General features: G+C 30.9%; 1 protein-coding gene across 2 annotated transcripts in view; it reads right to left on the bottom strand.

Annotated features, from left to right (window-relative positions):
• Nucleotides 1-567: 567 nt before the first annotated feature.
• Nucleotides 568-12,624, bottom strand: part of LOC130902204 (junctional adhesion molecule A-like) — a 104,828-nt gene continuing 92,771 nt past the window's right edge. For both annotated transcript variants that reach the window (XM_057814132.1, XM_057814121.1), the window contains 2 exons: nucleotides 11,622-11,760; nucleotides 568-6,472 (listed from right to left, as the gene is read on the bottom strand). In XM_057814132.1, coding sequence (XP_057670115.1) covers nucleotides 6,304-6,472; nucleotides 11,622-11,760 — 308 coding nt within the window. In that variant the 3' untranslated portion in view covers nucleotides 568-6,303. The remainder of the gene's footprint in view (nucleotides 6,473-11,621; nucleotides 11,761-12,624) is intronic.

Below are 12,624 nucleotides of genomic sequence, written 5' to 3' on the forward strand. Positions count from 1 at the left end.
TGATTGTGTATTAATAATTTGATTATTTATTGTAATTACTTCACTAGTTTTCACAATATCATTTACGAAATTGAAGAATTCATTTTGTGTTCATAATTAAATATATTATTATACTTTGAAGATATTTACATGTAGTATTAGATAATATATAAGAATTCTTCACGTTAGGTACTTAAAGAGCGAAACAGAGACAGTAAATGAAATACAGCATTTAGTTGCTGCTATCAACAACTTTCAAATTTCTTGCCATTTTTGAGATAAACGCAAAAAAAGAAAAAACATCACAGTATTAGCCTGGCCAATCTGGAAGTCGAGGTCCTTAGCTAAAATACACTTAAAAGTGCAATTTGCAGGGCGATCCTTCGGTTATTGAGCTAGATTGATTGGACTATTAGTTGCTGCCAATTGCTCTGATTCCTCATCATCAGTTTTTTGAATTTTATGTTATACTGTTTTCAATTCGATTCAATGTATTTTTCGACCACACCTGCTATGGTAGCAGTAGGAAATTTCAGTTATAAATGATATTCTAATAGTTTTCTCTGTTATTGGGAATAATACATGGAATTATTCAAAAAATTTTATTATTATAGTAGTAAATTACATCTATACTTATGAAACTTAAAGTTTGTTTAGTCGTATGTTTAGTTCCATACCTCACTTCACATTGAAATTGAGTGTTGTACATTTATAGTAATTAATTACAATGATGGATTCAACTTAATAAAATTTGAACATCACAACAAAACACAATAATAAACACATTTTCACATAAATGCTTACTATTTACAAAATATTTATAACTTGTTGATAATAGTGTGAATATTTTGAATGTACAAAGATAATACTTTTCCATTTTCAAACTCTTGAAATCTATTCATAAAAAGTCTTACGTTTAAATATATACAATTTTTACACATAATATATCATAACCAATACCATATACCATTAGTTTTTGCTTTTAACGTTTGAATTATTAAAAAATTGGAATATTTGGATAATAATAATTCGGAAACCAATCAATTCGTAAAGAATCATTATTAATAATATTGCGAAAGATTTTTAACAAAGTTGTTAAGATTCCAATCTCCATTCCCCCACATCTGCTGATCTACAAGGTAGTGTCTTGGACCCAACATTCTATTTAATACCACTAACCATTGTTACATTGGTAAATGTACTGTCAACTTTTATAACTGACAGTGAATATAAATTACTAAAAAATGTAATTGAATTAGACAATCACGTGTCTAAACTGAATGGTGCATATAAATAGTAGGTAAGAAAATATACAAGCATTTAAATTTATCCAAGATCTTGATATAAGCAGTGAATTAAAATTTTTTTGATACATTAGAAATTATAAATTACATTATATTTGGAAATGAACCTTTTTTCTCAATATATTTATCGTTTATATTCACATATGGTTAATGCTTCATTTTTATATATTTCTGACCATATCTTCAAACTATTCAGGGTGGTTCATTAAAAATGTCCAATCTCTAGATTGTATATAATGGGACCCGTAATATGATAATTTATCTTTACATGTTTCAATCAAATATTACTATTGCTCGAAATACCTCGTATTTAATTTTTAAATAGTGATTTTGATAATTGGCAGATTTTTTTGCATGCATATGGGCAACTGCTTTTCAATTCAGTTGAATAATAACGAGAAAAAATTGAAAAAAGCATGCAATTCTACAAAAACTTACTATTGTTTGATTCATGTACTTCGATGGGTGATACCTATTCTATTTATAAAACATTTTATTCTCCTAATGTGTAATAATACGAAACTAAACAACAAAAATAAATACCGTCAGGTAAATGATCAGTATTCCTTCCATTTACTTCAATAAATTTTATACATTTGGAGAATTGAATATTTAAGAAATTGAAATTCATTGAATTTCTTAATCAAATCACTGGATAAGTGTAGATGAGAATACAACGAGTTTCTTAATATTTAATGTACAAGGTGTCCAGAAAAGGTATCGGGTAATTGTAACTTCAAGTGAACAAAAAATATTTATAAGCAATAAAAATTTTTATTGTTTTTTGATATCATATGAATTGGAAAATTATTTGGAATAGATGCTGTTATGCAAATGATGACCGTTACGTTGCTGGCACTTTTCTAAACGGGAACGAAGTTTGGCGATAACACGTCGACACACAGCTCTTGATATTGCTGCCATTTCTGACCTGATGTTTTCCTTCAATTGGGTTATTTCATTAGATTATTTTGATAAACCTTACTTTTAAGGTATCCCCATACAAAATAGTCAAGCGGGCTAAGGTCGGGGCTTCTGGGAGGCCAGTTGATGTTACTCCTTTGCGAAATGACTTTATTAGGGAATAATTCATTCACAACTTCCATCGAGTCATTCGAGTTATGGCAAGTAGCCCTATCTTGCTGGAACCACGTTCTTGAGTTGAAACCTGCAAACTCCTGCAACTCTGGGACCAAAAAATGTCGCAACATATCGCAGATGGATTTCGACGAACCGACGCCTCAACTTCTTCAATTGTTTCTTCATCGCGAACTGAATGAGGGCGACGAGAGTTTTGAATTTTAACTGTCGCACCTGTATTCTCAAACATCCTGAACCATTTCGTCACTTAGCGCGTGGCGTGTACGATATTCCGTACGATACAGACGTTGAGCAGTCACAATTGAATCACCGTTACGATAGTACGCTCGTACGCAAAATGTGCGATGCGTCCTCGAGTACTGTTACATCGTGACTAAAATTCCACAAAATGGCGGATCCCTCGAATTCCTCCCCACTCCCTTTCGTCGCTCCGTTTCGAATGTGGCGCGAAAACAAATACCCGATACTCTTTTTGGACAGCTGTAATATATTTTAGTTTAGTTCAGTCGTAAACAAAATTCACTATGATTTATTAAACACAAGCAAGTTTAAATAATCTATTGGCAACCCTTACGCCATGATTCCCAATTTTCAAATATACTTTGTGAAAACGTGAAAAATTTCGTGAATTGATATTTATATTCAGTCTTCAAACATCTCGTATATTAGAAACTGGCAACATGTGCATAAGGTATAGGGCTAAATCATAAAATTGGACGATCTGGTGATAATGTAGGTGGTGGTTAGGCGGTTTATTTATCGATCTGTGGTGAGTGACAGTGACAGATTGAAAAATTAAGGTTATGATATTTTGTTGTAGCGGTGTTTAATTAAGAATTTTTTAGATTTAACAAGCGAAATAAATAACGGTGAGTATTTTTTATGACTCTGTAAATATGTGGCTATATTTTGTGACATTTGCGAATATGACAACTAATTTTTTTGTGAGAGAATTTTAAAAAACATTTTTTAATGTGCTGTCGGGCAAAATTGGATACCAAGCGGTCGGGTAAAACTGGATACTATCCGGTTTTGTCCAATCAAAAACGCTATAGAATTTAGTGACGATTTTAAATTTTGTTTTTTACAGGCTGATTAAAAGATGGGATAATATAAAAGAAAAACCGATCGGCAGTCTTGGAATGAGGAAAGTTGCGCCAAGCAGTGGAAGAGGTTCTCGAAGGAAGAATGGGCTATCTTAAAGCTTCGAAATAATTTAAAGTACCTCACACAACTATTGAAGCCAGAATAAAAAAAAATAAAAAATGAGTCTCTTGAACGAGAGGATTCAGGGAAAAAGGGACTAGGGCGTCACAGACCGGTTTTCTTTGAGGAGCAAGAAGAAGAGTTGGTGTAACACATTTTGTCTATGGAATCGCGACTATTTAGTTTTACTTTGAATGACTTTCGAAGTTTGGCTTTTCAGTTAGCTCAACGCAATGGCTTAGTTGATCAATTTAAAAAAGCTAAAAAATGGCCGGTAAAGCTTGGTTATACAGTTTTCTAAAGAGACATCCAAACGTTAAACTTCGTACCCCTGAACCAACATCACTTGCTAGAGCCCTGGGTTTTAATAGACCTGCTGTACAAAAATATTTTTCGTTGCTTTCTGAGGTGCTTGAAAAATATAAAATACTGTTATTGCTGTTACCATGGAATCACAGTGTATTTACATTTATATAAAAAAATTTATTCACACATTTTTAGTCAGTCAGTTGTAGTCACTTCAATCAATCACGATCAATTGTAATCATTTTATAATTAGTTCGTTAATTGTAAATCAATATGTAAGAAATCGTGTAAAACTCAGATTATTTCAAAAAGAGGATTTTGCGTTAATAATTTGAAAGTCACGAAAAGCTTTTTTATTTGCATACAGCTGAAGCTTGTTTGTTAAATAAGGTGGATATTATTTCTGGATACGGAAGGTCACAACCGGTACCTACAGGATGTATCACTTCCTTAGCTTCACAGACTCAAAAGTATCTACCGTTGGCGGAGGTGGGGCTTCTCGGGACAATGAAAATTAAATAGGCCATTTTAACGAAACCTCCGGAAACCTGGATATCTTATGATTTAATATAGGTGGGTCGTTTCTTCTGATTACTGTCATTAATTTGAGTATATATTTCGTTTACTAGAGTGGATATATCAATTAAATTATTTTCCAAATTTCGCAAATCTTGTTTCATCTCCTCGAATGAAGAATCGAGAATATGAATTTTCTTTATTTCTTCGAAATGGTTGAAAAGCATAAAAGATATATTGAGAAGATTGTTGGAAATAATACCAAAAGTTCACGAGCCGTGTGGCGACATCTATGTTCATTTATTGCAACCTAATAGATGTATTGCCTTCCTTTGTTTTCTTTCCTTTTTAGTAGTAGTTAATAAACACATTCAATAGCGTCAATACGTTGTTTGTTTTTTCAGTACCTTTTTGAACGTTTTACCCAAAGCTAAATTAGTTATTTGCTCAAATAAATTAGTAATAACAACAGGTTATGGGCCCAGATCGTTTCCAACGCGAAGTTTCGGGAATTCAGTAGTACGGTAAGTGGAGAAAAACAGTTTTTATTTTCGTGTCGCGGGCGCTTGTGTTTCGCGGAAAAGCAAGATGGCCGTTAACTATTTGAAGAGTGTGCCGAGGCTTTAAGGTCGCGAGAACTATGACGAATGGGTATTCGCACTTGAGAATGTGTTTGTGCTCGAAGGCTTAAGCAAATGCCTTGACGGTAAGGACCACCATTGCCCAAGCAAAAGCTAAGTTAGTTTTAACCATAGACCCAAGTTTATGTCCTCATGTAAAGGATGCAAAAACTGTCCAAGAAGTATGGACAAATCTCAAAAATTTGTACGATGACAGTGGTTTCATGCGAAGAATTGGACTTCTGCGTTTGCTGATTTCTACGAGACTTGAAAATCACGACAGTATGGACGTTTCACCCCAAGCTAAATTAGTTATCTGCTCAAATAAATTAGTAATAACAACAAAGATTGTATTCCATATCCCGTACTGATTTAAGCAACAAATCTGGCTTGAAGAGAGTAAACATATCGGCTATTTTGTTAATATTATCTAACTTCTTTTCTATAAAATTCCATTTAGATTAGTTTTTTAATAACATATCTTATTTCTCGGCAATAGTTAGTTAACTGATTTATACAACCTGCGAGTCTGGGATTTCTGGGAAAATCTTATTCTTGATTAAATTAGAGACTTTATCATTGAAGTATCTCAAATTAGGGGAATCGCAGAGTATACAACATTCGCTGCTGTATCAAAATTTATTATATTAATCATTTTTTAAAAATTCCTTCTAGCAATTGCTACATTTGTACCCGGCTATAACCTGATCAAGGTCACTGCCAATACCTAACAAGAGCGTGCTGCTAATTAACCATAAAAAAAATGTCAAATACCAAAACAAACCACAAACACACGTATCGAGTAATAGTCGGACCGCGAAAAGCAGATACGAAACAAACATAACCGAATGATATGACTACCTCAACGGGTTTTGATATCGATGAGACAGCCATACGACGAGACAAGGCTGAGGCTGAAGAAAATTTCTTTAATGTTATCAACAGCTTGTGGCATATGATCATTCCATGGTAATGTAGTCGATATTTCTAGCGTCACAAAGCTGATAATAAATACGAGCTTTTGGATTTTTTGGATCAAGGTAGTAAAAGATAATCACCAGCAATCTCTATCATGTCTTCCTCTTATATCTGAAAATTCTTTGATAACCAATAATGACAATGTTATGGAATTTGGATTTCTTGAGGTGTCTGAGCCTAATTTTGATAGAGGTAACTATGATTTGATAAAACAAAAATTGCAAGCGCAAGAGCAACTTAAAATTGGTCGCTTTTCAGTCTCTTCAATGGGTTGTTACATTCATCTTGAAATCTTATTTTAAATTGATTCTAGTTTCTACTCTTCCAAATTGGAATCCATCATATCTTACACTCCTTACTAGAATTTCGATTTTGGGTTTCCATCTAAAATTGAAAGATAGAAGAGAAGAGGGAAGTGGAACACGCTGAGAAAAATCCGCTAAAGGATTAGCTCCAAATAACCTGTTAAAAATAGAGAATAAGTTGAAATTCTTCAGCTGTAACAATTTTATTGTATTATGTTGAAGTACATTTAGATTAAATTGTTATTTTTGTTATTGATTGACTAAAGATTCATAATATTCCATTCGCCAAATACGATTACTCACTATAACCAAAAGTAGTGCAACGAATGACCAAAAGTAGTACTTCTATGGTAAGAACACTATTGACAAAAATTCGTAACAGTTTAGTATGTATTGTAATATATGTAAGAATAAAATTTTTCAATTTATAGCACTCATTTTTAATAATACATATTTTTCTTTTAATAATAAATTTTATAAACAAACTGGGTGCCTCAATTTCATCTATATTTGCATCTAATGTCATGGACCATGTATAAACATGATAATTCCTTCAAACTCTTCTATATTAAAAAATATTTTGATGATATTTTCGTCTCCTGTACCTAGGGATGGTCTTTGCTTAAGTGATTTTTTTTCAGTTTTGGAATTTTTATTTTCATTGATGCGATTGTTTGGGAATATGTTTTGTTGATATTATGATTAGGTTGAAGAATCGAGAATGTTTTATCAAATATAATTAATTAATTGGATATAAGAAACAATCTCACTTCAACCTAATTATAATATCAAACAAAACATATCCCTAAACAATCACATCAATAAAAATAAAAATGGGTAATTTTTATTGTGATTGATTCAGTTGCGGGCAATTTTTGAATTTTTATATTTGAATGTGGTTTGTCGATGCAGTTCTAATTTTTTTCCAGTTTTGATTCCTTTTTAATCTATTTTCTAAAAAATGAGATATCTATCCTATGTGAACAAACTTACAATCAAAAGCGAACAAAATAATGAAAATGTTCTTGATATCACACTATAAAATTCACAATAACATAATGGAATAAAAAACCAACGTGCTCCTCGAAATATATAAACTTCAATGTGATTCCTGTGGCAAACGAAGAATAAGTGATTATAAGTTTGATCCAATGATCGGGTCTTGAATTAGAATGCTACGTATTCAAGAGGCAAAAACTGCATTAAAAGAAAATAATTATTCTGAAATTATGATTAACATGTTCAATATAACATAAATTTTTTTTTGTTATTATATGTACGAGAACAAACCAATTATTTTAATAAATATGATAAAATTAAATTGCCTTGTTAATAAACTGTGGTATATCAAAAAGCATTAATTAATTTTTCGTGTTAGAACATATTTCTATTTTGATATTATCCTTAGATTGATATTCATGTTGAAGGTGATATATTGATGAAAGCCAATATAGGTAGAAATTTCAAATTTTTACTTGTCATTTTGGAACTATTTTCTCGATAATGGTTCCACAGCGGGAGCTGAAACGTCAAGAATTCTCAATTCTCAAAATTACAAAGTGGTTGCTCAGTAAAACAATTAACTAAACAACCTTGGCAACATTTTATTGAAATTTTTTTCAAATATGTTTTTATGTTTGACTCTCATAGAGGGCACTAATTACACTGTTCCTTTCAAGTAGTATGGGACATAACTTTTTCAATATTAGATTTATTGAGCAAAATTTCAAGTGAACTTATACATCATTAAATTTTGCACCAAGAAAGTACTCTTGCTAAAACTTGATACTGTGTACCGTTTTCGGAATATTTGAAAATTATGAAGTAATAACGGATGTTGATATAAAATATTGATAAAGTTATTGATAATAATTATTATAAATTAGTAAGCATTATGTGAATTGAAAATTTTTTGTCACGTAAATGACTATACCGACAAAACGGTATAGAATTTGATAATTATGACGATAATAATTACATTTCTGAAACCTTGTTATTTGTTTAATTATATATTGTTGATCGAAATGCACTTAAATTTTGAATACACTGACATGTTATTAACCTTAGGAAAGACATGTGAGTGTTTAGGAAACTCTAGTGCAGTTGTTATGCAGAAAAGTCTTCTTCAAATACTTGCAGGATACTTAAAGAACAACAGCTACATTCTTATCATTACAGACAAGTCCAAAAACTCTTGCCGGACGATCTACCAGCTAGAGTGGATTTTTGTCAAACATTACAAGAAGGGACAGCCCTCAATCCAATTTTTCAAAAATATATTATTTTTACGGACGAAGCCACTTTTACGCGATAAGGTATGTTTAACTCCTATAATGCAAACTACTGGTGTGATATGTCACAAGGGCATCATATTACTAACACTCATTTAAAGTTAATGTTTGGGCAGCAACTTCAGGTAACGAATTAATAGGTTGCTCCAGCGCACTTTGCTAGAAGATGTCGTAATTGGTGGAGTAACCAGTTTCCAAGTAAATGGACTAGTAGAGGTACAGAAGCTTCGATTCATTGGCTTTCTCGGTCATGCGATTTGAAATCCCTTGGATTATACAGTTTGGTCGTATCTTAAGAAAAATGATTATGTTACAGAGGTAAATTCACCTAAAGAATTCAACGTCACTCTAATGACCTTTTAGCTGACTCCCAACTGCTTACAAAATTAATCTTTTGAAAAAAGATAGACTTGTGTATTCGTGAAAACGGAGGACGTTCTGAACACCTACTCTAATTGAATTCTATTTTATGTTATTAGCCTTCCTTTAAATTTTCATTTCGTGATTTTTTGTTTAATAATTACATTTATCATTACTTCATACTAGCATCGGTTATTACTTCATAATTTTCGAACAAAATACCCCAAAAACATTATACAATATCGAGTTTTACCAAGAGTACCTTTTTGGTGTGAAATTAAATAATGTTTAAGTTTTTAAGTTCACTTGAAATTTTGCCCAATATATCTACTAATATTAAGAAAGTAATCAATATTAAACAAATTCATTGGATGTATCAGCTGCCAAAACGTATTCGTATGAAATTTCAATACAATGTTGCCAGTAGTTGCGGCAAAATCGTGAAAAATGTATATATATATATATATATATATATATATATATATTCATTTACATACAATTATCTCCTGTATACAAATTTTGTCCATTCTTTTTTATTAGGAGCTGTTATTTTTGCTTCTCTCCATATATGCCTCTTCTCTTAAGTATAGTATCAATTAAAACTAATTTTCTATAAAAAGAGGCCAAAAATCAAGACGATTCATCAAGAAAAATTCTTTTCGTCGGAATGTGGTAATAAAACTCAAAGTGTACTCTTTTTAATATATATTCCGATCTTCGAATACTTACGTATTCATCATAGGGGACTATGATCAGAGAAAAAATATAAAAATAGGTATTGTACTTCGACCATATTCTCAGTTGGCAAAGATTTCAATTCTAATTTTTTCAAAATTTAAAATATATGCGTTGATCACAATGAGGTTATCATTATAATCACATTTTAAGGCAGATATATTGTTTCTAGAAATCCAATCCAATATTTCATGGAAAGAAACTTTGAATACTTCACAAAGTTTTTTATAAAAATTCATATCCTTTATATCCTCTGAAACGAATTCTATATAACACATTTGACACTGACCTTGACATCAGACGACAGAACAGTATTCATAATCTAACCACTAAATATTCAACTTCATTCATAACGACCTAACCTAATTCAACTTAAAAAAGTTTAATGTCGTTCATAATCTAATCCATGACAATTTACAACGATTTGAATAACAGCCATATTCAATGATCTTGATATTTATCTCAAGCGCCAAATTTGAATATTTAAATTTAAATTCATGAGACCGCAATTATCAATTAATTGATGTAAGTAATTTCTATTATGGTTATAATTTACGAGGATGGTCTCAGAACAACCTGGCCTGACCTGGAGATAGTGGTAGTTGCTTATACCACTATATCAGAAAGTACACAATCTATACAGCATATGTTTAAAGTTTGAATACGCCACGTTGTTTAGTATTTGTTTGGCAGCTATCAATAGTGAACGTTTTCAGTGAATTTGTAAATATGGAAAAAATTGTCATCGTCATGTGATACCATACTTTTATTTAAAAGGCCTTCGCCCAACCATCATAAAAGTTGTACTATATTCTTCGCTGGGTGAGACTGCTACTTCGTTATCAACACTAAAATATTAGTTAGCAGAATTTAAACGAGGACGTATGACCTGCGAAGCCAAGAATCAAAGTGGTGAGGTGACCACTCTAAAAGTGTTGAAGAAAATCCACAGAGCGATACTGGATGATCGTCAACTGAAAGTGCTTGAGTTAGCAGATGTAGTAGGCGTTTCAAAAAGTGCGGAGATTTGCATATTAACTGAAAATTTGCATTTAAAAAAGCTGTATGCAAGATGGGTGCCGTGTTTCCTCACAATGGAACAACAATAGCGTCATGAAGATGAACAATGCAACAGTTCACACATCCGTTATTGGAATGGCCAAAATTGATGAATTAAAATTTGAATTGCTACCTCATGCAGATTTGCCTCGAAACACATATTTTTATATTGTACTTTGATCATAATTTCAGTCTCCGATCATGAATACATAAGTATTCGAAGTTCGGAACGAACATATATTAAACAGAGTGTAGTTTGGTATTTTCGCTAAAATCCCACTACTAAAACGTTCATACATATACAACGTTCATATATATATCATATATCATATATATCATATATCATATATATATATATATATATATATATATATATATATATATATATATATATATAAATTTCTTCAATTTCTTAGACCTTTTGATTTTTTGATTTTTTTAATTAGAACATTTTCTATTTTGATTTCATTCTTAATTTGATATTCATGATGTAGGTGATCTATTGATTAATATAAGTGCGCAAATTGTCACTGTTAATATCTGTTACTCTCATATTTTGATAAACACTTGAAGAAAAGTCGGAACGTCAAATTTTATCTTCTAAAAATTATTATAAAATACCAACTTTAACACAGAAGAGATTTAAAATCAAGAACATTTAGATGCATTAATATATCAAAAAGTCTAAGAAACAAGAAATTTATATATATATAAATATATATATATATATATATATATATATATATATATATATAGGTGTATATATTTATACTTGAATAATATTTCTTCTTAAAAATTAAACGTAACTGACATTTAGCAGATCTCCAGCTATTTACAACTTAGACTTTAAAATATAGCTACCTCCAACTTGTATTATTTGAATCAAAGTTGTTGAAGTAACAAGATGTATAAATGTAGGAAACTATAATCAACGCGAATATGTTTAAAGAACTGTTAGATAATCCCGCCGAGCCGGTCTGCATGGCAGCTGGTCGTTCACCTAGAAGAAAAATTAATTATTAATAAAAGATATGGTAGAATCAATTGTATATTATAATAGTAAAATTTTTAATGTAATTGATTTTTTATAGACTTTTGGTATTCAGAGAAAGAGACGAATATTCCAAGATTGTTATGACCTGATCAGAACTAATCAATAAGTAAAATACTTTTAACTTCATCTAGTACTTATCTCAAGCTTCTTTGTAAGAAAACCTTTAGTTACTAGCAATTAATCACTTAATTACACATACATTATTTTACCGTGCATAATAACTGGACTGTTTTATCACTAACATTATAATTGGTTGTTTTCAGTGTTTACTTTCCATTTTTTGTTCACTTAACCATTTTTACTGGATACTTGCTAGATTTTCACAGTTTTATTGTGTCTAGTGTAAAAACTGCAGTTACCTTCCCACAAGTAGCTAAGGTATTATTCTTTAGCGATGGAGATCACGACTGTACTAATTCTAATATATTTCCTAGCTTGTGAATACTTATGTATTCCTTATGAATTTGTGAAAAACTAAAACAATTTCAAAAATTAGTTAAGAATTACGGTGTCTTCAATTTTGTAATATCTTGATTAGTTTACGAATGACAATAAATTTATAGGTTAGGACATTATGAATATTTATTGGTTCGATTATGAATGATATTGTATTTTATAGATTAGCTCGTTATGAGTAGAATTAAATTTTATAGGTATTTCTTTTTTGTAGTTGTTCCCAGATGTTTAAACTTTAACAGATCCATAATTTATAGAATGTCTTCCATAAAAGACATGTGTCGCATAGGAACATCAGGAAAAAATTTGCTATAGCTTTTGTGAGAGGTTATCCGATTGTTGAGTGACTTCTCC

This window comes from Diorhabda carinulata, chromosome 1, assembly GCF_026250575.1.
Source record: "Diorhabda carinulata isolate Delta chromosome 1, icDioCari1.1, whole genome shotgun sequence".
NCBI lineage: Eukaryota > Metazoa > Arthropoda > Insecta > Coleoptera > Chrysomelidae > Diorhabda > Diorhabda carinulata.